This window comes from Aspergillus fischeri, genomic scaffold, assembly GCF_000149645.3.
Source record: "Aspergillus fischeri NRRL 181 1099437636264 genomic scaffold, whole genome shotgun sequence".
Lineage (NCBI taxonomy): Eukaryota > Fungi > Ascomycota > Eurotiomycetes > Eurotiales > Aspergillaceae > Aspergillus > Aspergillus fischeri.
In genome coordinates, this window is record NW_001509762.1 from 2,603,865 (window position 1) to 2,627,337 (window position 23,473).

Sequence of the window (23,473 nt, forward strand, 5' to 3'; positions counted from 1 at the left end):
ACCCGTTTAACCCAATTAATGTACAAGATTGTCACAGGCAACCCAGGAAGTTAGCCAACACTCTCTTTTCCGGGGTCAACAGCCATAACCTCGGGGATGATCGACTGCGGCAAACCTGTCGGATAGCGTGCTTAGACTTCCGTTAATTTCTGCCTGAGGATAGTCCTGGTTCCGGTGTCCGCGGAACCTATCACAGGCCAACTACCACAGGAAATGATGTATGATGAGATGAGCCAGGATCCAGAGGGGTCGTTGAATGATAAATGTACAATTGTCCTGTCAGGAACTTCTAGTGCTTTCCATTGCAACAGTATCTACCCAACTCCCTCTATATACACAGTAACATTGCTAGTGGACTCATGGACAGACATGCATGGTTAAAGAGAAAAGAAAACAGGCCAAAGTCAAAATCATCATTTATGGATCATCATCAGGTATCACGTCGTCGGCCGTCATTTCCCTGCAAATAGCGCAAAACAATCATCTCATTTCCGAAGCAAAGAATGCTCAAAGGTGTATCCGAAACCGAAAATCATCAAGATGCAAATTCATGGCAGTTTCACTTCGCCGGAACTCGCTCGTAGAATACAATATATGCCTGTTCGTTCTGCAGCCGGTCCTTGAAGCGCAGATCGCGTGGGTTAAAGTCGGTCGCCCGCTCATCGTCAAACTTGCGCCAGCATTGGCGCTGCGCATCCCGCACCAGCGATATATAATGTCCGCTCCCCATAGTCGATCCAATATGGCGTAACACCCCATACGCATCATACGTAAAAGGCCCTGTGGTCGCAGAATTCATGTCTGCAGCCCTAGCATCGGTGGCAGATCCAGGGTTCGCAGAGATGACGAAATCATCCATCCGAAGCCCATGCAGAGGAAAATCAATGGGTGTATGGATCTTCCGCGCACTTTGCGTTTTCGATGCTGAGAATCTCTTGAAGTGGATGACCAGAATCTGAGGCGCCCGAGTGATGATGATCTGTTTCGTTGCCACCCTCTCACATTTGCAATAAGGACACTTCCACACTTCATCCCCACTCAGCAGTTCCTCCTGGCAGTAACTACGCAGGCATTGATAGATGTCGCCCGTGCCGGTGGGTGGAATTTCAACACTGATACTGTAGAAAGCCTCATACGTTGTTGACGTCCGCTTGCAGGTCGTACATCGAAGTCGACTGGCGTGCTGGCCAGCAAACAGTGAGGAGATGAAGGATTCTTCCCGGTGACAGTAGCGGTCCCACTCAATCTTGGAGACCTTGGGTACAGGCATCCGCTCCCGCTGCATTTCTTCCTCGAATGTGAGCGGCCGGAGAGGAGTCCTCTGCCAGTTGATGTTGAGGTCCTCATGCAAACAGTCCACCACAAAGTCAAAAAACTCCTTGGCATCCTGTTGCCGATCGATGGCCCACTCTTGATTCAAGCGGCCGCAAAAATTGCGAAATGATGTGGGCATGATCACCTCAACATCGTTCTTCCACAGCGATCTAATCAGATTCGCAAATAGCCCAGGCATGACGCCTTGTGATCCTTTCCAATTCTTTTGAACGTAGAACCGGAATCGGTTGTCAATGAAGAACTTGCTAAGCATTACGGTCGCGCTGAGACATTGGATGGTCGAGTTCATGTAGCAAGTCACCCCGAAGTTGGTCAAACCAGTCCGTGGAAGTTTGAGGCGACTCAACATCGAACTGGGAGTATACAAAGCTGTTTTGGTCGCCGAATTCTGCCGTTCCAGGGGTGCCTGAATTTGCCGACCATCTGAGACGCCACTATAGCTCGGTCGGGGGACGGCGGGGGGAGGTCGCGATGGCGCAACGGGTACGCGAGCAGCGTAATTGGGTGTTGAGGAAGGTATCGATGGCTGAGAGTGAGGCACAACCATCGATTCCTGAATTGCATGCGGTTCCGGGAAGCGTCGCAAAAAGTCCTCGTATGTATGCACAAAAGGCGTAACCGGAGGCTCTTGCTGTTCAGAAGCATCTTCCGGTTCCTCTGTCAGCACTTCCTCCTCGATATAGGTGCTTGTGTCGATCTCCTCATTCTTCGACTTCTCCATCCATGCGGTCAATTCTTCCGGATTCAAAGGCTTATATTCGCGCAGTCTTCTTTTTCTGACTTCAAGACTGGAATTGGCACTCGCCATGGTCGGTACCCTCCCAAGAGGTCGACCCGGTCTCATCGCCGGCCTCTTGGCCTGTATGGATCCCATTACGGCAGCAGTTGTCGATGTTGCCAAAGACTGCTGTCCCAAGAGGTCAATCCATGCATCGAGTCCACCCAATAGTAACGCAGGTGGCCGTGCATCTTTTAAGGGCTTGTACGCATTAAATTCATACAATGTGTCGTGCAAGGCTCGAAGATGAGGAGCTGTTGTCCCAACAGGAGACCCCGCAAGGTAGCTGACTGAGTCTGTTTTCTGGTCATAGTACACAACGAGGTCAAACTCATTGCGCCTCTCAAACAGTGACTGTTCATGCTCAGGTGATACCACCAGCCGCTCTTCGAGTTCCTCCGCAGACACGTTCTCTTTCAATGCCACCGGTTCAATACAGATGATTGATTTGGCGTAAATATGACCTCCGTCGAATTCCTCGCGAGGTCGCACATCGATCAACAAAACGTTGTATTTGCGAAGGTACTCCAGTAAAGCTTGAGCGGTGATAGTAGTGCTATGCGGTAGATCTGCAGAGCTACTCCTGGCTTCTCTGACATGGTGGATGCCATTTGGCGTCGTAGATCGATATGGATTGTCATCAGGACCACCACGACTGGGGCTGCCACGGGGAGAGTTGGCTAATTGTGAGTATCGCGGATTGACAGGGCGGGAGCTTTCGGTAGATGTTCTCGGCGGATTTGATGGAAGTTGAGAAGGCACTGTCCATATCGGACTATACGCTGGATCAGGGGCCCGAGGAAGAGAGGTATTAAGCGGTATCTTTGGAGGCGGATTCGGTACGTCGTGGCTGGTCCCCATGTTACGGGGCCCTAGAGGGCGCCTAGAGGGTGAGCTCAAGTTTGAGCTGGATTGTGAACCTTGCTGTATGTAAGAGGACGGACGAGGAGGATAGTCGTTAAGGTATTTAGGCGGCGAAGACGTTGTAGTTGCACCATTTTGTCCATTATTCGGATGATTGTGACCATTGACAGGATATGGTGATGCTCTTAGTTTAGCGAAGCGTTGGGCAAGTAGGTCCTCGGCAGGGGCCGAATACCTGTTCGGCTTCGGTCGTGTGTCAGGCGCTCTTTGGAATTCCGAAGGACTCGGCATCCGTACTGAACTCTCGCCTGCCTCATTCTGACGGCCTCTAGAAGCTGCACCCTGAGACGTTGCCGCGGCGGTTCCCTGACATCCTGGTGTGGTGAAGCGGGATGGTCCCAGCGGTTGGATATTGCTAGCCAAATTATCCTCCAAAATCTGTTGTTTGATATCGTCCATCGTCCCTTGCTTCGTCCGCACAGCCTATGAATTTGTCAGCTCACCAATCTACTACTCCTCGAAAACCCCAATTTCGTGGGCGTGTTCACTCATAAGCTATGAACACCCTCTCAGGGCTGGAAAAGCATACCATCATAAGACTCGCAAATTGCTTGTACCATGCCGGACTCTGGCTGACGGTAACGCGGTAGTCAGGGTGGTGCGGTATGATGTTGATAGTGATCTCAGATGCACGCAGGTATTGCACATAAGCTTTGTCCAATTCTTCGGTATCAGCGTACTCTCTAGCTAGCTCGATCGCCTCCTGTGCCCGTCCGAGCAAATCACTCAACTATGAGACACCTATTAGCGATACGCCACAGTAGAAATCTCAAGGCGAATCAATAAAAGAGCAACACGCACCGGAGTCGATTCGCTCACATCCAGAGAGGCTGCTTCATCTTGAAGATCCTTAATGTTCGGAAATCGTGGTATTCGGGAGGAGGCATGGTTGCCGTTTTGATGTGAACCTGATCTGCCATTTCGCTCCACGCCCGATTGCATGCCACCCAAGGAGTGCGGCCGATCGGGATTCTTCCACGGCGCAAAATTCGGCGGAGAAGGTAACGATGCTGCATCCAAGGTCATTATACAGGGATGGAGAGAAATATTCTCTAACACATGATCCGTGACGGAAGGACCGCGGGGAAACGCTTCAGGAAAGCCACTAGGTATTCGGGGGCGGTATAAAAGAAGAAACGGTCTGTGAGTCGGAGCAGACGAGGGGAGAATAGAAGCAGGCACAGACACTGAACGAAAATATGGGCAGACAGCACCCCTGTATAAGAGAGTGAAAATCAACGAATGTCTGACTGACAAGGGTGGATAGAATGACCGAAGGACACATTAATTGAAAGAGACTAAATGCGACAATACTCCGTACCTACTAAGGCAAGGTAGGGAACCTTCGTCGAAGGCAGAAGCAAACTGCGGGACGTTTCTGGGGTATGCGCAATCGGCGTAATGACCGTATCAAAACAGTTCTTGGTATTACTCGCCGCCTTGTCCGATGACGCCACATGCTTTTGTCTGCCTGGACACCTGATTTATTGGCCTAACTCGGAAAATTGACACCTAAGGAATCAACCACCAACAGTGCTCCAGCCAATGACTGTGTCACATGGGGCAGCTTCTTGTCTTTACTAAGCAGGTCTCGCCCAGTTACAGCCTCCACTCTGTACCTCATTGCCTTTGCCTAAGGTACCTGCCTACCTATCGATGGATCTGCCTGGAGCTTGATTTGATACATGCATCAAACACCTTCTCCTTCATCCGTCTTCCTATCGATAACCTAGTCATTCTTCGTGAAACTCCTAATCTATCGAGTTCATCTTCAGTGAGGCCGCTGTACTCGGGCTTCTGCGTCTACTTCTGCGATTTACTGCCCCTCATCGTTGGTTCTCAACGTCATCAATCCCCTTCTCCGCTCTCATCAATCAAATAGCGATTTTGAGGCTTTTCTAACACCGTCAACATGGCGGGTTGGTTTTCCTCTACTTCTCTTCTCGACGAGCAGGTTGAGCGTGCGACATCATCCTCGCTGTATGTTTTCTTTGATTTGAATTTTCCCAGTGGTTAAAGTTGCCCAGGCCATAACTAACTGCCTCGATTCAAATAGAGAGGACATTGCTCTCAACCTCGAGATTTCCGACCTTATCCGATCGAAAAGCGTCCAACCCAAAGAAGCGATGAGATCACTCAAACGGCGGCTAGAAAATAGGAATCCAAATGTGCAGATTGCGACATTGAAGGTTGTATACCTATGACCCGACACCTCGGTGGGGTCTGTTCTCGATGCTGATGTGCTTGACATCTCCCTAGTTAACCGATACGTGCGTGAAGAATGGCGGCTCCCATTTTCTGGCAGAAATTGCGTCGCGCGAGTTTATGGATAATCTTGTGTCTCTCCTCACGACGGAGGGGGCTCCCTTGAATACTGATGTGAAGGAGAAGATGCTGGAACTCATTCAGGATTGGGCTATGGCGGCCCAAGGCCGCATGGATCTCAACTATCTAGGCGAGACCTACCGCAGGCTGCAGAGCGAGGGCTTCCGCTTCCCCCCGAAGAATGAGATCAGTGGGAGTATGTTGGAAAGTAGTGCGGTATGTTTGCGTCCGTCCCATGGTGCGTATCTTGTCTTGAAGCTAACGTTCAAATTCCTGCGGAAACACAGCCTCCTGAGTGGATCGATTCCGACGTTTGTATGCGCTGCCGTACACCATTCAGTTTCATGAATCGCAAACATCATTGCCGCAATTGTGGTAATGTCTTCGATGCTCAGTGCTCCAGCAAAACCCTTCCCCTGCCTCACTTGGGAATACTGCAGCCCGTTCGTGTCGATGATGGGTGCTATGCCAAATTGACATCAAAGTCATCCTTGCCATCTAATTTGTCAGACCGATCTGCGTTCAAGAACCACTCAATAACCAAGGCAAATGCGATGGAGCCTCGCGGCGCAAGGGCAGAAGGGGGCTTTGATGATGACCTGCGGCGGGCGCTTCAACTGAGCTTGGAAGAGGCGCAAAACAAGGGCTCTTCTGGCTACGTACCTTCAACTAGGATCAATGACGAGCCGGCAAAGACGACTACTCAAGCCAACCACGAGGAGGAGGAAGACGCGGACTTGAAAGCCGCCATCGAGGCCTCTCTGCGGGACATGGAGGAACACAAGAAGAAGCATGCGGCCGCCCTGAAGAGTAATGCAGCCGCGACGGATTCTTCCGCTCGTGACACTACCGCCGCAACACCCTTGCCCAAAAATCCCTATGAGCTGAGCCCGGTTGAGGTGGAAAACATTCATCTGTTTGCCGCCCTCGTTGACCGGTTACAACATCAACCTCCGGGGACTATCTTACGGGAACCTCAAATTCAAGAGCTGTACGAGAGTATCGGTGCTCTCAGACCCAAGCTTGCCCGCAGCTATGGGGAGACTATGAGCAAGCATGGTAAGTGGATTCTCTCTGTTGATAGGAGGATTTATTATCATTCGAAGGTTGACTGACAGCCCATAGATACTCTTCTTGACCTGCATGCCAAGCTGTCCACGGTGGTGCGGTATTACGATCGCATGCTAGAGGAACGATTATCAAGTGCATACTCGCAGCATTCGCTCGGATACGGAACTGTGCCAGGCGGTTCCCCATACCCCAATATGTATCCTACAATGCCTTCCCACGTCCCGGAGGGTAAAACTGGAGCCGAAAACTTTTATTACGGCAACCCGGTTGCCGATAGGGCGCCTCCGGTCAATAACACTTATGGATACCCTCAGTCCAGCAGGGATATTCGCGAGCCAGCTGCAGCTCCCAGCGGTCCGATCAGCTCCGGCATGTATAACCAACCCAGTCAGGCGGTGCCTCAAAATCCACCATGGAATGGAAACGCTCCTTCTGTCGCATCACCTCAACCATCCGCTCCCTCCACTCCTTTCCCCAACAATCCTTCAGGATACCCTGGCCCTTCTGCTTCGACGCAATACTACGCGTCCGCACCGCATCCAGAACAAGATCCAAATGCATATTCAAGTCCCCGGCCTGGGGAGACAGACATATCTCACCAGCCGTCGCCAATCATGCGACGAGATTCTTACTATCAATCAGCTGGAGCGCCTGTCACTGCGCGGGCGAGCGCACCGGAACAATCTCCGCCTACAGACCAGGGCCAGTCTCCAGCTTATATGCAATACGGAGATTCTCATCCAGTGCAATCGACTGGTCAACCTACCCCTCAATATCAGCCTACGGCGCCTCCCCCCCAGTCATACTACTTCCAGCATCAACCTCAACAAAGCGCACCGCTTCCAACACACTCGCAGACTCCAGGTGCGCCACATGGAACGTATCCTGGCGGAGATGTTTCCCCAATTAGTGCGCCTGCACATGCGGTGCATTATCAACAAGTTGCGCCAACCAAACCAGCGGTTGAGGAAAGTCTGATTGAGCTGTAGAAGGTCCCATTATTAAACTGGCGATGTATAGCATTCTTGTGGCCGCTTTTCCTCTTTATACAGCAGCACCTGCTCGTGGTTGGCCTTTTGTGACCATTATGATACCAGACGATTTGAAAGATTTTAGTATATGAGATTGGACACGCATTGGTTTCTGCATTAACATTCACTACTTCTACTCTTGATGCCCCTAGTCAGCTTTTGTTTCTCTATACTTGTACTTTGTAGAGTATTATGCGTAAGTGTGGGGAACCGATAAGCAATTGGAACACCTGAAACCCGACTGCGTATTATGAGCCGATGTGGTCAAGCAAAAATCATACTCTCGCTGCATATTTTACCTTCGTTCATTTCGCTGCCTCTCATTCTGGGTTGGTTGTCTCGATCATAAAAGTGCCATTAGCAGCTTGTTCATCTGTGAATAGTGGAAATGTTGCAAAGTGCTCATCTGATTTTATTCAGTCTGGTTCGTTACACTGTTCATTATCGAGGATGACAAAATCTATCCTCGTCTTACAAGCACCCATGGTGAAAAAGAGCCTGATACAGGAAGGGCCATGGGAAAGGGCAGTTGAAGAAGAGAAATAAGAAAACATAAAGCAATACATCGAATGCTATTCCATGTCAACTATTGACGCAGTAGGATATCCCGAATTTGGTAAGAAACGCTCGTAAGCTAAAGCCATAACGATGCACCGGACGCCGTTAGTGCTAGAACGGGAGTCAAATAAAGATGAATGAATAGAAGACAGAGGTAGAAAGGAGTAAAGGGGTCAAGGCAAAAGGCATCGCTGGTTGAATGATAGTATCATCTAGCCATGAGTGGCAACCTCGCGGCTCTCCCACATGCGGCGAATCATCATATCTGATTCACTGGTGAAATAGCTGTCGCCAAAGTCCTCGTCTGCGGCGGTGGTCCCGTGAGCACCTTCGTCAGAAGTCGACAAGATGCGCTGGGATGGGTGTTGGGATTTGTTGGAGTCGCTGGGCTCGTCGGCATCTTCGAGGTATGTTTGGGACACCGACTTCTTCAAATCCGAAGTCTTTCTGCTGATGAGTTGCCTTGGCTCGGGGCTTGGTGAGTCTCTTTGCTGCTTTCCAACTTGTTGTAGTTGTGCGAGTGCAGGTGCCGACTTGATTGGTTTGCCGAGTGCTGATGTACGGTTGGAATTGGAAGTTATAGGAGCCTTGGAGTCATTGAGTATAGCCGCCAAGCGGGCGAAACTGTCGCCTGTTGGAGACTGGAATCTTCGGACGACGCTAAGCTCCAACGCGGTTTTCTCGTATGCCTTCCGGATGTGCTTGGCTTCAGTATCTCCACCGGTTCGGGAGGAGCCGTTGACGAGCGCTCTGCTGGCCTCGTAGACGCCTGACCCTGCGCGGCCATGCGATGCTATGAAGGCCGTGTCCATTGCGGAGGGAGAGACTGCTGTGGACATGCCATGGCTGTCGGGAGGAGAGGTATTTAAAGCAGCAGTTCGTTGCAGCCAAAGCTTCTGCTGGGTCCGAGAGGGGGGCTCAGTGCCTGGTGGTCGCGAAGGGGGCGACGCTTTGTGCTTTCCTATCCCGCGGTTCGGAGACGGTGGGGTCTGCGGATGATAATGTGGAAGAAACGATGACGGTGTATTTGGGTCCGAATCCGTACGCGATGATGGGTGGGGCCGGGTTTTATTGTTGATGATGAATCTCGAAACCCCCCCTTCCATAGACGAGGACGTCGCGTTCGTTTGATTCCCCGGCGTATTTGCGAGCGTAGTGGTTGATGAGGATAGAGGGCGTCGTAAACCGTCGGGATTGGCGAGATTGGTCAAGGAAGCATTCCGAGATATTGTGTCAACGGGAGCTGGCTTCACTGTTGCAGAAATAGAAGACATCGCGGGAGGTGCTCTAGCGGAATGCGAAGGGCTTAACAAACGGGCCGCGATGTCGCTGTGCTCAGGCAAACGGGTAATCTCTTCCTTCCGCTCCTCAGGCTCCGAGACAGGCTGGTCCTGGGGTTGATCGTTCTCGTCAGGAGAGTGATCGTCACGCGAGAAGCTCCTACAGGCTGATTCCGGCAAGCTGCTCGCGGCACGAGGCACCTGAGGATACGGGCGCTTGACAAAGGTAAGGGGGTCCACCAGCACGGCAGTATTCTCCACGCTATCTTTGGATTGAGCAACTGAGCTGCGTCTCGTGCTCTCAGGCGACTGAGTAGTATCTTCCCACTCGCCCTCGTCGTCGTCGTTGTCTGATACTCCTAATTCAAAGCCAACGGTCTTCTTCTTCCCAGAACTGGTTGCTGGGCGATCTGTTACCAATGCTTTCTTTGCCAGAACACCAGAGGAATCGCGTCGAGGGTTTCGCAGAGCAGGGCTGGAGTTGTTTCTTTTAATTGACGATGTCGCGGCCTGGCCAGCGTCCAACCCACTGTCCCAACGCACGTGGTGACCACCGCGGGGACTTGCCGCTGGTGTCGCTGGTGCTGACTTCTTCCGTTGATGATGACGAACAGTTGCTTCGGTTGTAATATGTCCAGCAGAAGTATGCCGCTGGAGCTTGTTTAAGTTCTTTCCGAAAGATGGGTTGCGACCGTGACTGCGATGACCGCCACCGACGACATGTGCTCGGGGACGATGGGCAGGTGCTTTCTGAGGATGGGTGTCTGACGAGTCTGACGAGGTACGCGTGACGACAGCGTGAGACGAAAGAGCACGGCGGGCCAGGCCCGGGCGCTTAACAGGGGAGGAGGTGTTGGAGGTCGGCATGGCGGGCAGCAAGGCCAGCGCTGGTGCAGGTAAGGGCTCGCACAGATGGCACGGATGCAGCTCCGAAACGGGCGACAAGCAGCTGCCGGGGTGGTTGTGTACGGTCGATCAACAATGGATGTGAAGGGGGCATCAAACGCCACGATTTGACTTCCAATCGAGACCGAAAACAAGTACACTGGCAAAGCAAAGCCGCAGAGCCAACGGGAAATATCGGTGGTCGATCAAGCCAAAAGAAAAGCAATGAGCGATGATGAACGAGTGCTGCTGTAATCGCTGGTTGCTGCTGGTTGCTTCTGTTGCTGCTAGAGACGCGGGGGCTGAAGCAATAATTGGCTGGATGGAGGAACAGGCAAAGTTACACTGCACGTGAGACAAGAGGACCCGCACGAGGACCAAAGTGGCGAGGCTCTTGAAGAAAGGATCGCCAAGTTGATCGATGAGATTGAGGGATCAGGAGAGTTGGAGCAGAGCGAACGAAATACTGGAACGAAAATCAAAGTCAGGAATATGACGGTGAAGAGAACGTCGGGGTCGTAGTGGAGGTCAGAAGTATGGGAGAGTGAAGAGCGGTACGGAATAAGGAAAGCAGAAATAGGAATAGAACAGAGTAGTAGATAATACTAGAGTAGTCGTCTCCACTCGCATCGCCAGTTCTAGACCAGGAGTGGTGAGTGGTATTCATTACTTTCCATGCTTCGTACCCAAGAGAATAAATCCACTTACAATGCTAAAGATCAGTCTGGTCGGGTATATGCATACCTTGTGTCTGACATGCATGTATGATACAGAGTACTACATAGGTGCTCCATACTCACTTCTCAACCATACAGCATTTGTCGCTTAGCCGGCAGCAATGCTGTCCATATATCGCTTTGGAGTTATTTCTTGTAGATCTTCATATAAAATGTATTAGTCAGTGTGCCCGAGTGGTTAAGGGGAGTGATTAGAAATCACTTGGCTTCGGCCGCATAGGTTCGAGTCCTATCGCTGACGGCTGTTTTTTTTCGTTTTGCTCGCCTTGCCTTTGTAAAAAGAAGGAAGGAAAATTAGTGTACGTCGCCGCGACATCCGTTTACTTTTCGGGCGGTTAAAAAGCTAGAACAGACTAGTAAAAGCTAAACTAGGTCAGCAGAAAAAAAGAATTCTCCCCGACAGGGAGTCGAACCCTGGTCTCCCGCGCTCGTTCTCCAGGAGTGACAAGCGGAAATCATGACCGTTAGACCATCGAGGATATTTGTTGGATGCTTTGTGCTCTTTTTGAATACTTGAAGAAAAAATCCGGTATTCATATTCAGAATTGTATGACCAATATGACAAATGTCCTTATAAGCGTTCGAGAAATTGGGATGATGGACACATATCTAATTCGGTGGTTTAAGTCTATCCAGTGCTTGTTGCTCAAGTATACATTCCGTCCCATGATATATGAAAATGACAAGTGGTGTACAACCCGAGTGTGCTGACAGGGGTATATAAAGAAAAGGTCATTAAGGGACATGATTCATGTCAAGGGGAAGGATCAATGAACTGTCTGGCCTGACACAGTTCGGTCGCGTTCTTTTCCCTTCCTCGGATGGCCTCCTCTGCCACCGCGACGAGAATTGCCGCCGGCAGCGCTCGCATGATTTCCGTTCGTTTCGGCTTGCAGGTTGTCCCGACGCGAGTCCGAGATCTTCTGCCCGTTTTGGTCCTTCGCCTGAGACAGCTGTTGAGTTAATCCCGAAGGACCAGCAGCATTCTCCGGACCCTTGCCACGCTTCTTGCGATTGTTTGATCCTCTACCGCGTCCGCCGCGACCACCTCTACCTTCGCTGTCCTTTTGACCGGCTGTGGTTGAATCAGGCTCCGGTATCCCTTGAACACGCCTGCTCTCTTTGTCCCACCATTCCTGAAACTCCTGTTCCAGCTGAATATCTTGAAGATTATGCTTAGCTGTTGCTGCCTCGCGCAGTTCATCCTTTTCGGTCTGCTGCTGCATTAATATCGCAGCCAAGGACAGCGAGTTAGGTGAAGGAGAACGAAAACTCGTCTGGTACGGTTCGGGGCGTGGTATGTGGCGTATGGATTTAATGGGGGTCTGAGCACTAGCTAGACCATTGGGAGACGTCGAGGGCCCGGCTGCGGCTGGTTGTGGCGAAGATTTCAGGGGTGGCTGGGGGCCGCCAGAGACACTGCGGCCTTGGCCAGGTGCTGGTGTTGCGCTTGGTGTCGATCTGGGCGGCGGTGTCCCAGCAACTGTTTGACGGAGGGTCATAGAAGGCTTCTGAGCGAACTTTAGCGGTTGAGAAGAATCTCCGTCCTTTCCAAGAGATCCAAAAGGAGTACCAGGCTTGTCTGGTGATTTGACAGGAGTAGAGAGTTTCCATGGGTTCTGTGATGCCTCCTTCGCTTTCTCCTGAGCCGCAAGCTTCTCCTGCAATTGCTGCTGTTGAAGCTTCTTCCTTTCCTTCTGAGACAGCTTGGGGGTAAAGTTGTTGTTCTCACGGCGAGCGGACATGCCAAGGCTTAGATTGGACACCCTGCTCTCCGAGGTTTCGGACATAATATCCTTCAAATCTTTCTTCGGAGTTGAGATAGCCGACGAAGCCCACGGTGTTTGGGATGGACTGGAGATGGGATAACCATTCTTCTTCTGTTCAAGTACTGCTGCTCTGAATGCTGACGGGGACTCGGAAAGTGCGTATTCTTGGGGCGACTGCAACGATTCTCGCTGGACATTCGAATCGTTGTTGAACGATTGCTTGTCACCGAGGCTTGTGCCCAAAGCTGGAAAATCTAGTGACGGCTCCGACGCCCTACCTTTGCGGATTGCTGTCTTTCCCTTGGCTGAATCTGCGGGTGATAACATGGGGTCGTCGTCCATCTGGAACATCAAGTCACTGGTTGATTGTCTGGACTTCAAGATGGGACTACGAGGTATGTCCGAGTTCTCTTTAAGAAAAGCTGCTTTGGCCTTCTGCACTGACGGTGACGTAGCCACCTTATCGTCAGTGACAGGACGGGGCTTATCCTCGTAGCTTTGAAGACAGTTGAGACGGGACTGGAGCCTCATCGAATCAATCATCCGCCGTCTGTCCGCTTGTATCGATGCGACGAGTTCAGGGTGCTTCTCAAACGCATAGGCTTCAGAATTCCGTCCTCTCGACACTGGGAAGCTTGTCATTTGATTCTCATGGCAAACAGTATCAAGGGCGTTAAGCAAGTTCTCATCAAGGTCTCTGAGGTACCTACGCAACGCGTTAAGATCTCCTCTTATATGTGTAGGATTGCAAACCAACCTTTGCGCCAATACATCTTCCAGGTTGAGGCAGATATACTCCAATGCAGCATCTTTGAACTCGCTCACCGCACAGGGAGAAATCGAATTGAGGAGGCCGCATACGTTGGTCGTGGTTACTAGAGGATCTCAGTAAACGACGTCGTTAAACCAGATATCTTGATGAGAATGCCATACCGAATTTGCCTAGCATCTTCTGACATACTTGCGCTAATCGGTCGATCATCAGTTCATTCGCTATGAACGCGACATCAAGTACAAGATCGATGAATCCGTCCAGCGTTTTCGATCGGACCTCGTCAAAAAGCTGCTCCTCCGCGTCCGTATAGATATAACGAAGAACAAACTCAAAGACGGGCCGGTCTAAGTGTTTGAGATCAACGCGGATGCTGTCATTCACACCCGTACGGCGCGATGATAGCCATCTTCCGCCAGAGCGGCCGTTGAACAAGGTGTCGAAAAAGGGGCATCTCCGGCAAAGTACTTGACTGTGAGCCTTCATTGTTTCGCCGTTGAGCTCGATGGTTACATCAGCGCTCTCGAAGAAAGTCGGATCGTTAAACGCATGGGCCATATCAAATTTCAGACTCTTCGTAGGCTCTATCATGAGCCGCGCAGCTCGTTCCAAGGTTGGCAGGCCCAGGTATGTTGCGATCCGCATAACCTCAGAGCGGACTTGGCGATATCTTGACGCATTTGCAGCCGAAGCTCTCATCTGGTGCCATACGTCCAGCACATTGTCTGCGTATAAGAAAAAGGCAAGATTGAGGATCGTCAAAAAGTCCAATCCATTGAACCGCACATGGCATTGCCCATTTGGCCCATACTCAATGTCCAGAACATCAGGCAAAGAAAAGTAGTATGCCTGTCGAAACTCATGCAACGCCTTCCTCAGAACCGAGCTACGTCCGGTCAAGATGAATTCATGGACTGGTATTCGAGCATCAGAAAGAGAGCTCAAGAGGAAAACGGTGCCCTCATGTGCCTCGTTTCGAAGAGGCTGGAAGTAAGATTCAATGTCCGAAATCGACATTGCCGCTCTCTTCATTGCATCGGCGGATCCTCCATCCGAAAGAGCATCTGAGGCATCATCTGTCTGTAACGGAGTAACGGTGGATACTAGCGAAGCGAAGGGCGATAATGGGAGGAAGTCTTCCCATAATGTGCTTTGATCGACATTTATCTGCTCCTTGGTCACATCGTAGTCGCGCTGCGCTACGGCGTAAGCCCCATAGGCGTTGCTGCACACCCCCACAACACGAGAAAGACCTGGGACACGAGCAAATTTGTAATCCTTTGAAATACCTTCTTTCGCCTTCCTGCGCTTCTCTTTTGTCCAGGCTGACCCCGAAGCCGTACATATGATGATGGACCCGTCTTGTCCGACATCAACATCTGTGACGGCCATATGCGCCTTTTTCACAGTCCAAACCCGGACTGGGGCAGATAGAGAGTTGCGAGTCTTCGAAGGATTTGTAGTGGAAGTTGAAGTCGGCGGATTTTCAGATCTATTAACGCGAACTGTGAAGACTTCGCCAGAACTTGACCGTGCACAGATTGTATCGCCACCGGATTTCACCTGAACCACGCGATTGACCGATGTGTCATACCGAGTTGCCATGAAGCTGTTTCTAATGAAGCTTGAGCTAACATCCAACGGAAATGAGAGCCTGGAATAGCCATATTGGGAGAACACCCAAACTTCATGATTTTGGAGAAGAACGATTGTGGCGTGGTCGATGGCAGACACACTTTGTATACCAGCGCTGAATAGGGATGCTCCAACGCGCCGAGGCGTAATCTGGTATTCAAGGGATCGAGCGTCCGAATCGACTAATCCGAGTTGACCTTCGTTTTTACCGAAGGTATAAAGGCCAGAACTACTGAAGACCACAGAGTGAATCGCAGACGCAGCCACCCCGAGAATCACTTCTTTCTTGAATGGATTGAAGATCTGCCTCGGAGACATCTGCATGGGCACATCATCCCGGTTCTGCGTTCGCGGAAGGCTATAACCGAGTTGTCCATACTTATTACTGCCCCAGCTGAAAACCTCACCGTGCGCGGTTATCGCGAGGGTGTGGTCCTGGCCAAGAGCCACTGAAATAACTCTTTTATGAGCGAGCCCTCCTGTTTCGATGCACACGAAGCTGAACCTTGTCTGCTCGTCGCCAGTGCCTAATCGTCCGCCGGGACCAAAGCCGCACAAGAAGAGATTTGACTCGGGATCATCGGTGAGGATAGCCGTATGAAGTTTAGACATGGCAATAGCCTGAATCTTGATAGGTTTATTTTTTATCAAGGCTGGTAGTTCTGCGGTGCGAGTCACGTCTTGATGGGAAGACGGCTCACCGTCATCTAATTGCCGGTCCAGGAATTCACGATAGAATCGGCGCAGAAGGTGCTCCGGGCGCTCAAGGTTGATTCTCACGGGAAACTGACGATCATCCTGATCTCCTAGGCCAAGGTTCAAATTTTTGTTGCTGCCAAACGTAAAGACTTCATCGGCAGCCAAATTCGTCCGCGGTTTTAGTGAACCTCGGCCGACACAGCTGTCTTCACCCAAGTCGTCTTGAAGGGACGGTGCATTCGAAGCGATGTCACTATGCTCCAGCTCTGAGGGGTCGAGAGATGCAGTGGAGGAAGTGATCCGTTTGATGTCTCGAGAAGCAATGGTAGCGCCGTATACTTCAAAAGGACTAAAACCTTCTCGATCTTTAATCTTAATGAGGCCTCCGCTAGGGTGGCCCACGTTCCCTGACTTGCTGAAATCGGTTACATCACTTATGTCTCGAGCCATCAAGGCCTGTGCTATGGTAGCATTGCCTGCGTAAAGCGCCCGATGCAGAGCTGTCCATCCACTCTCCCAATCCTGCGCATACAAGTCAAGAAAAGGGATCTCGAGGAGAGATGTGGCGAAGTGAATAGCAGAGGGCTTCTGTGATGAAGAAACAAGGTGTAGGAGAGTTCTGCCATAGTGATCTCTCGTATTTAATTCAGCGCGGGACAATGCCTTGCCGGGACGCGGGCCTCCAGTATTTCGATCAGGTGTGGTAGCTCCAGGAGATGTCCCGCTTAGCTTTTTGCCTTTTGAGGAGAGAGGAGAAGATGGTGTCACTCCACCGAGGCTTCCGACCCTGAAGCCTGGGCTTCCTCCCGCGCCAAAAGGCCGCTGGCTACCAGACGTATAACTGGCGTTCGCCAGACATCGCCGGAAGCTCTCAACATCGTCTCTCAAGAAAGATTCCCAGAGCGTGCTAATCATGTGCCCAAAGTGCTAGTGTGTCAGAATCTCTTCTCGACCCAGGCCCAGAGCGTCGTGGTAACCACAGAGGGTTAACGGCGCACTGGAAAGAGCTCTGCGGGCGACAAGAGAATTCTGTTAAACAGAGGGTGTCTATGTGACGAAGGGTCGACGCGAATTCGATATCTCTCTATGTTTGTCAGAGCGCAATATGGGTGTCCGAAGTGCAAATCTTCCGTTCTCGCGAGAAACTCGAGGGCTTCGGAACCGAAAGAACTGTCGTAGATAGTGGGACGCGGTGGCGACGAGAGCGATGAATAACGGACGCGATAAGAAGCAACGTCGGGAAGATGGGGGACCAAGGGACGCAGGGAGGCTTTCAAGAGGGGTATGCGACTGCAAATTCAGGACAGTTGAGGCAACTCGAGGGCAATGAGGAGCGATTTTGTCGGCGTATATCAGGACAGCGAGACCTGTTCGTGCTGAATTCCCAGATGGCTGTTGGAGCCGTGGATAAGACCCTGCGGGTATCGGCCAATCGGAAGCTGTGCGCCCCTCCATGTTCCCAGACGAGAGGTCGAGAATTACTATCACAGTCGATATGAAGTTCATTAACCCCTCATTCCATGATGAGCTGCTAGGTCGTGCGTAAGATATCTTCTTGCCTTGTTTCTGGATTGCTCTCTAGTATCGTCCCGATGGGCTCGGATGGTCGGAATGGTGGGGAAACAGAGAGGTTCCTTGACATTCATATATATGCGGAGTATATATGTCAAGCGGGCAGTTATATCGGCATTCCTAGTGTACTTGCTAGGCACTAACACAGGGAACTCCTTCAACGTCTCAAGTACATCAAAATATCTGGCATTGACAACCGATTCTTACAATTTGCTAACATATCTCTGACAGCCTGAGGTTAGCTGACCGTTTTTTCGGGGTTGAGACTGGCGTCCACCCAGACGTCCTGTGGAAAAGGTGAACGACCTGATCTTGCCGTTGGCATTTGCAGGGACTCGTTATTGCTCGAGTATAAGCGAGCAACTCTTTTGGGCTCCTTCCTGCCACAGAAAAGGAAAACCAATGTCTGGATCCTTCCAAGTGCTGTAGAGATGATCGTGTCCCGCTCGCTTGCTTCGCATGCGCAAGTGATCCTACAGTGACTTTGAAGAAAATTCATTTCTGCACGCATTCGTTCTATGCTTCTCGACTGTCATAGTCTCGATGACTAGACCGAAATTGTCTTGGTCGATTGGAGACAGAATTCCCACTGACGAACAGTTGTCGCGCGTCTATTGATTGCCAGCAAGAGACGATCCGCAGGTAAAAGGGAAACGAGAAAAACGTTGGGAAAATTGAGATGCAAGGATCGATCAAACAACGCCTAGGCCACCAATAACATGCGATCTCAGAGAGCAACACTATACATCATCACCATCTGGCACCAAACAAAGGCGCCCAGCCACTATCATTGTTGGCCCTTCAAACACATATCTACTATTTACGCCGACTCGTCAGCTGGGGCGAGAAATGTCGTGGAGTGGACACATCCAAACTGAAGCTGCAAAGTCATCCATTGCTCCAACAAAGAAGTTGTTCTGGTAGCAAGCCGCTTACCTGCTTTAGTTCTGATTGTCGGCAGCGGCACTTAAGCATCAGATCCTTAATAGCTGCATTGGAATTTGAGTTACCGCCTCGGGTTGACAAATTTTCCTGTTCCTTGTAAGGTACTTTTGTTTCCTGCTACTGACAATCTCCCAATGGAAGGGTTTCTTGGCTCTTAGTGAGCCAAGTCATGCGAATGCAGGTCTTTACCCCCCTGCTCAGTGGCTAGCAAGCTATTGCAGACGAGGCGACCAGTCCTGCCTGCTGGGGCTCAAGGACTGGGATACTGCAGAAGACACATAGCAGCAGCACCCTCAAATCCCTGTGCCAAGCTCCGGGGAATTGGGCTAGACAGACAATGTTCCGATCTGAAGTCGCAGATAGCGAAGCGAAAAAGATGGAAGCAGAGGACAGATGTGATCTAGACTGGGAATATAGCAGAAGCAGTTGTCATGGAGACTTATCATGTGTTCGTTAAAAAAGGCCGATGATCATCTTTAGCGTGAGCGGTTAACCTAGCTAGATGCTTTTGGTGCTTGGGTTATGGGAGGGACTAAGGTAAGGTACATTGCAAGTTGCAACAGAGGAGGGTATCATAAAGTTACTTCCCATCTTAGATGAAGAATAGGTGATCATCAGCTGCAGAAGTAGAAAGATCAATATCGTGATCAATAGATAGTAGATATATTATCGAACACAGATTGACCAATACTACGGTACGATACTGAGTTGTTACTATTCTTGAGCTGTCACTTCCCACAATACCCACCTGACCTGTTTACCTTATCTGCCTGGGTTTATCAGCGTATCGTGATCAAAGTTTCAATACGATTACAACTCCTGTTTCCTTACCGCCTTTCTCCAACTTCCCGTTAATCGCGGCTCTCGTTTCTCTTGAGCCTTGACATACATTTCAATTACCCTGGTAAAAGACTCGGATGGAAATCTAGGTAGATTAATCCCTTGCTGAAGATAGAATCAACCAGTAGTAGGGCCTCTTCATTTGCTCTGTTATCTTCAACGTTCAGCCTGTTGTGGCACTCGTCAGCCTGACCGACCTCTTGGGGTCTTGCGAACCATCGAGTCACAGGGTGTGCGTCACAGACCCTCTGTTCCCCGTACGCTTGCTTGATCTCCTGTGCCTCACTGGATCTTGCTTCCATTTCCTCATCCGCTATCTCTTCTCTGTCTCTCAACCTACAGGGCATCATATTCTCTCTCATCCATCCATCCAAATTCTGCTCATCTATACTTTAAGTGATCATGATCCCTTAATCTATACAGGTTTCTCACAAAGTGAGAACGCCACACTTCCCCAGGAAGATAGTCACCGATGCGGAGAAGCTCCCAAGGTTGTCTAGACTGTAACCTCCGACTGCTCCAACATCCTGTTGCCTGAGCACCGCAAACGATGCTATCGATGATCACTATTAAATTTGAATCAGTGCCTGTCACTTAGCGCCTCACTTAGTCTTTGTCCTTTCTCATCCAGTCTTTCTCCATTTTCGTCCGTGCAGCTCTCTTTGATTGTTAGCATGGCCTTCTGTGCTGGACCCATCGCCTTCCGTTTCCTTCTTGAATAATATAGTCATATTAGTGAACTTCACATTGGCACAAATACCCCAGGGCTGTGCTGCACACAGGAGGATATCAAGTCAAGTTGTTGCGTAATGCATCAACATCCTCGCTCGCCGGCGCCTGCAGCGCCGGCCTCTTCAACGAGGTCAAATCGTTCAACAGATCACAGAGAGCTGGACACAGGCCCGAGCTCACCGGCTTCAGATGTCAGGATGCATAATGGCCGGGGCTTGGGTATTGAAACGGGGACTGAACCATCTGAGCAGGTACAGCGAAACACACAACCTGCAAAGGAAGCAATGGCAAAGCTCAATCAGATCATAACGGTAAGCTCCTGATTCTTCAAGATGATTGTATTCCACGTTGGGAAGACGCTAATTTAGTTTGGGCGTCTTTCACTAGAACTACCACACGAAAGCTGTGCTTATTATCTTACATTCGAGAGTCGATCTCCCGCCGTCGTTCAATAAGGGATCTGATACTCCAAGGGTGAATCGCTGGGTATGTTGGTCTTCGACCATTATGGATGCACTTCGCTTGTTTATCGTGCGATTTGTTATTCATTGCAACTATCGAAGCTTAGCTAATTGCTGTGGTTTCAATCTAGTTCAATGTCGAAATCGAAGATACAGACATTCTCCGGGAGCAACTGCGGATATGGAGGACATGTGATGCAACCGAAAATCGACCGCCGCCGTTGATTATCGAGACATACTTGGAGACGAAGGGACTCACAAACAATCAGAGCCTCGTGATCCTCGATGAGAATGGGAAGAGATGGGATGTCCTAGAAGCGCTTGCTGCTTCTGGTCAGGCGAGTCCTGTAAGACCACCGCAGTCAAACTCTGACGATGTCATCCTTGAGCGTTGGAGAGTTGAATTGGGTTCTGCATCCTCCAAACCACCCTCCGACCTCGGCTCTATCCTTCCGACCGTATACAAGAAAAGTATTGTCCTCTTCCGCTCTTTGTTCACATATTCCAAATTTCTGCCCGCATGGAAGTTTGCAAAGCGCAATGGAAGGCTTCGCAGCAACCCGGCTTTACAAATCAGATATAGAATCCTAGACGGGCGCACGGCTTCAGATCGCCGCAAAGTCGACCACTTGACTGTTCCGCTGTACGAGGGCAACAACAAAGTGGTGGAAACGTATAGCTTTGGGGTTACGGACTCACCTGCAGGCCCTTTCTCGGTTGAGGTCACTTATCGAACCAACTGTGACTTCCGAGTGGATGATTCTGAGGCTCTATTGAGTTCACGCTTTATGGGAGCCGACGATGAAATATTTCGTCCTTCGTTTCCGTCGAAGGATGTCAATAGAAGAGCTTTCAATGCTGAACCGGGGTCGGCGCCGTTGGAGAAAAGGACCGTTGAGGAACCCGACCCCGGTCGTGCGTATGGAAGCTTATCAACCTTCCATCATGTAGGGCCTGCGACGGGTGCAAGTCCCATATCAGCCCTCCGGGCTGCGAGAGAATCTGTTACATCGTCACCATCACCACCCCCTTCGGCTTCTAGGAGGCCTTTATCAGCTGTCAGAGCTGCACCAACTGGGCGCGCTGCTGCTCTCGCTGCCGAAGCCAATCCTAGTCCCCTTAGGCGACCTTCTATCTCGTTCCAGCCATTCAAAGCGCCGCCGCTTTCTGCTTCACCTTCTCTCATTGATCCGCCCCTCGGGGCCTCTCCTCGCTCCCGGCCGATAATTAGTGCACCAAGCTCAGAGCCCAAACACATGCCTCCTCCATCAGTAGCGGCCTCTGGGCGTAAGACTGGGCAAGCGGCTTCAGAGAATGCCATTGCATCGTCCAACTCAGCGTCCCCAAGACCCGCACCTATTGCGAGATACAGCAGCGCCTTCAGCCACCGCCGTGGTAGACCTTCTTCAGGAGGAATAAACAAAATTGAGGATGACGCTTCTAGTGGTAAAGCAAGTGCAACATCGTCCGGCGCTCAGCCCGGCTCTGCGTTACTTGCGGAGGTCACTGGAACGAGCGCAGATTCTCTTCACGCAGATGATGAGAACATTTCCGAATTTTTGAAGATGCTCGACTTGCGGAAGGACTTGTTGAGTCCTTCGAATTCGTCCAACCTCGATGCCGTTGCTCGCAGGACGACGGTCACAAGTGCAGCCCTAACTCGATTCCAACGTATGCGTGACTCAAATGCCGCTCTCTCAGACTCAATGTCATCGTCCCTGCTTCTGCAACGTTCATCCAATGCCTCGAGCAAGCAACTCTCAGGAGTGCCACCAATGGTAGCTGGGGCATCCGTTTCCACGGCCTCTTCACCTGGGAAGCCTATATCACCTCATACCCCCCACACCCCGGCTATACCTTCTCGTCTAAGTTCAAACAGTATTGTCGATTACAATGATCCCGGGCACAGCGACCGAAGACTCCTTCATGGAGGTCCCACCTCGCTGCCTGAGGATACCACGGGCGAAGAGACATCCTTGGTGCATCGGCCTTCCACAGTTACTGCGATCGATATTCCGACATCTCCGCGCATCTTTCCTCCTACATACCGTCGCTCTAGCTCTGCCGCTCAGAACCGGCGTTCTGTCGTGGCTGACGAGGAGGAAATTTTTCCTTTCAATATGCGCAGTGTCAGTCTTGGTGCGGAGGAGCGAACCAATGTCAGTTTGAGCACGCTGCATCGGCGACACGAATACCAGAATGCCGCCACAAATCCTGAACAACAACAGGAAAGTCAGCGTTCTTCATCATCGTCGGACCAAGGCCCGACTGCGCTCCCGAGCCCGGCTAAGCGTGAAACCCGCTCACAGAGGGATGCGATTGTGTCTGGGCAGACACCAGAATTATCCTCGTCTGCTAATCACAACTTGTATCAACCGCGCTTGGGCCGTGGCCGAGGATCTTTTGGTGGCGCCCATTCCCTGAGCTCCGGCTCTAGCAGCTTAGCTCGTGGCGGTGGTATACCCACCTACCTCACTGAGCGCGACAATGACCGGGATGGCAACGCAAGCGGTAGCAATAGTGGTAACTCAACGACGGAAGAGCGACGAGGATCTGGGCGCCGTGTCAGTGCGGGCCGCAACTATCCACCACATTCGGCGCAGGTCGAAGAGGATGAGCCTTTGCTGTTTGCCATGAGTGATTTCGGGGCTTCTAGAAGAAGCTTTGAAGAGGGCAGACAAGGCAATCATGGTACTGACTCCGGTGGTTCGCGACGCGGCAGCGGCAGACGTGGTGCCGGCCTCCCGGGCTTTCACGTTTGGTCTTGATAAAACCAGGAATAAACGCTCAACGAGAGTTGCCGAACTTTTCTTGTCCTGGAATACGTTGAAAGTTCCCACTCCAAGCGCTCGTTCTACGGTACAACCGGATTATTCTGAATATCAAGGACTTTCTCCGATGGTCCATACGCGCTGCGCGCTTCGATTACATATTCAATTTCTACAACTCTCTTTCTTCCCTACCCCTCACCATCATCCGTGAAGATGATACTTCTTTTATCCTCCATCATCTTGATATGATTTCATGGATACGGCATCGCCGAATCGCATACTCCAAGTTCTGGATTTAGTTTGGCGCATTGTCTACTCTTTAAAGTAATGAGCCTTCGATTTCTCTTTATTGC

General features: G+C 50.9%; 5 protein-coding genes and 2 non-coding genes across 7 annotated transcripts; 3 read left to right on the forward strand and 4 right to left on the reverse strand.

Moving 5' to 3' along the window:
• Positions 1-559: 559 nt before the first annotated feature.
• NFIA_081450 (putative ubiquitin C-terminal hydrolase) lies at positions 560-4,063 on the reverse strand (the record flags this gene model as incomplete). Its single annotated transcript, XM_001260097.1, has 3 exons — positions 560-3,460; positions 3,567-3,767; positions 3,839-4,063. The coding sequence occupies 3 exons, from the start codon at positions 4,061-4,063 to the stop codon at positions 560-562; spliced, it is 3,327 nt and encodes a 1,108-aa protein (XP_001260098.1).
• An 886-nt stretch (positions 4,064-4,949) lies between these two features.
• On the forward strand, positions 4,950-7,422 carry vps27 (ESCRT-0 subunit protein VPS27; the record flags this gene model as incomplete). Its single annotated transcript, XM_001260098.1, has 5 exons — positions 4,950-5,017; positions 5,094-5,226; positions 5,297-5,578; positions 5,650-6,421; positions 6,488-7,422. The coding sequence occupies 5 exons, from the start codon at positions 4,950-4,952 to the stop codon at positions 7,420-7,422; spliced, it is 2,190 nt and encodes a 729-aa protein (XP_001260099.1).
• Positions 7,423-8,234: 812 nt separating this feature from the next.
• Positions 8,235-10,169, reverse strand: NFIA_081470 (uncharacterized protein; the record flags this gene model as incomplete). The annotated part of the gene is made up of 1 exon (XM_001260099.1): positions 8,235-10,169. One exon carries the CDS (start codon positions 10,167-10,169, stop codon positions 8,235-8,237), a length of 1,935 nt encoding a protein of 644 aa, XP_001260100.1.
• A 915-nt stretch (positions 10,170-11,084) lies between these two features.
• On the forward strand, positions 11,085-11,165 carry NFIA_081480. Its single transcript has one exon. It is a non-coding gene; the product is annotated as a tRNA-Ser (tRNA).
• A 151-nt stretch (positions 11,166-11,316) lies between these two features.
• Positions 11,317-11,403, reverse strand: NFIA_081490. The gene has a single exon. It is a non-coding gene; the product is annotated as a tRNA-Asp (tRNA).
• Positions 11,404-11,691: 288 nt separating this feature from the next.
• On the reverse strand, positions 11,692-16,714 carry NFIA_081500 (BTB domain and ankyrin repeat protein; the record flags this gene model as incomplete). The annotated part of the gene is made up of 3 exons (XM_001260100.1): positions 11,692-13,399; positions 13,451-13,568; positions 13,627-16,714. 3 exons carry the CDS (start codon positions 16,712-16,714, stop codon positions 11,692-11,694), a joined length of 4,914 nt encoding a protein of 1,637 aa, XP_001260101.1.
• Positions 16,715-19,965: 3,251 nt separating this feature from the next.
• NFIA_081510 (putative autophagy protein Atg13) lies at positions 19,966-23,117 on the forward strand (the record flags this gene model as incomplete). Its single annotated transcript, XM_001260101.1, has 3 exons — positions 19,966-20,199; positions 20,276-20,374; positions 20,481-23,117. 3 exons carry the CDS (start codon positions 19,966-19,968, stop codon positions 23,115-23,117), a joined length of 2,970 nt encoding a protein of 989 aa, XP_001260102.1.
• Between the last annotated feature and the right edge of the window lie 356 nt (positions 23,118-23,473).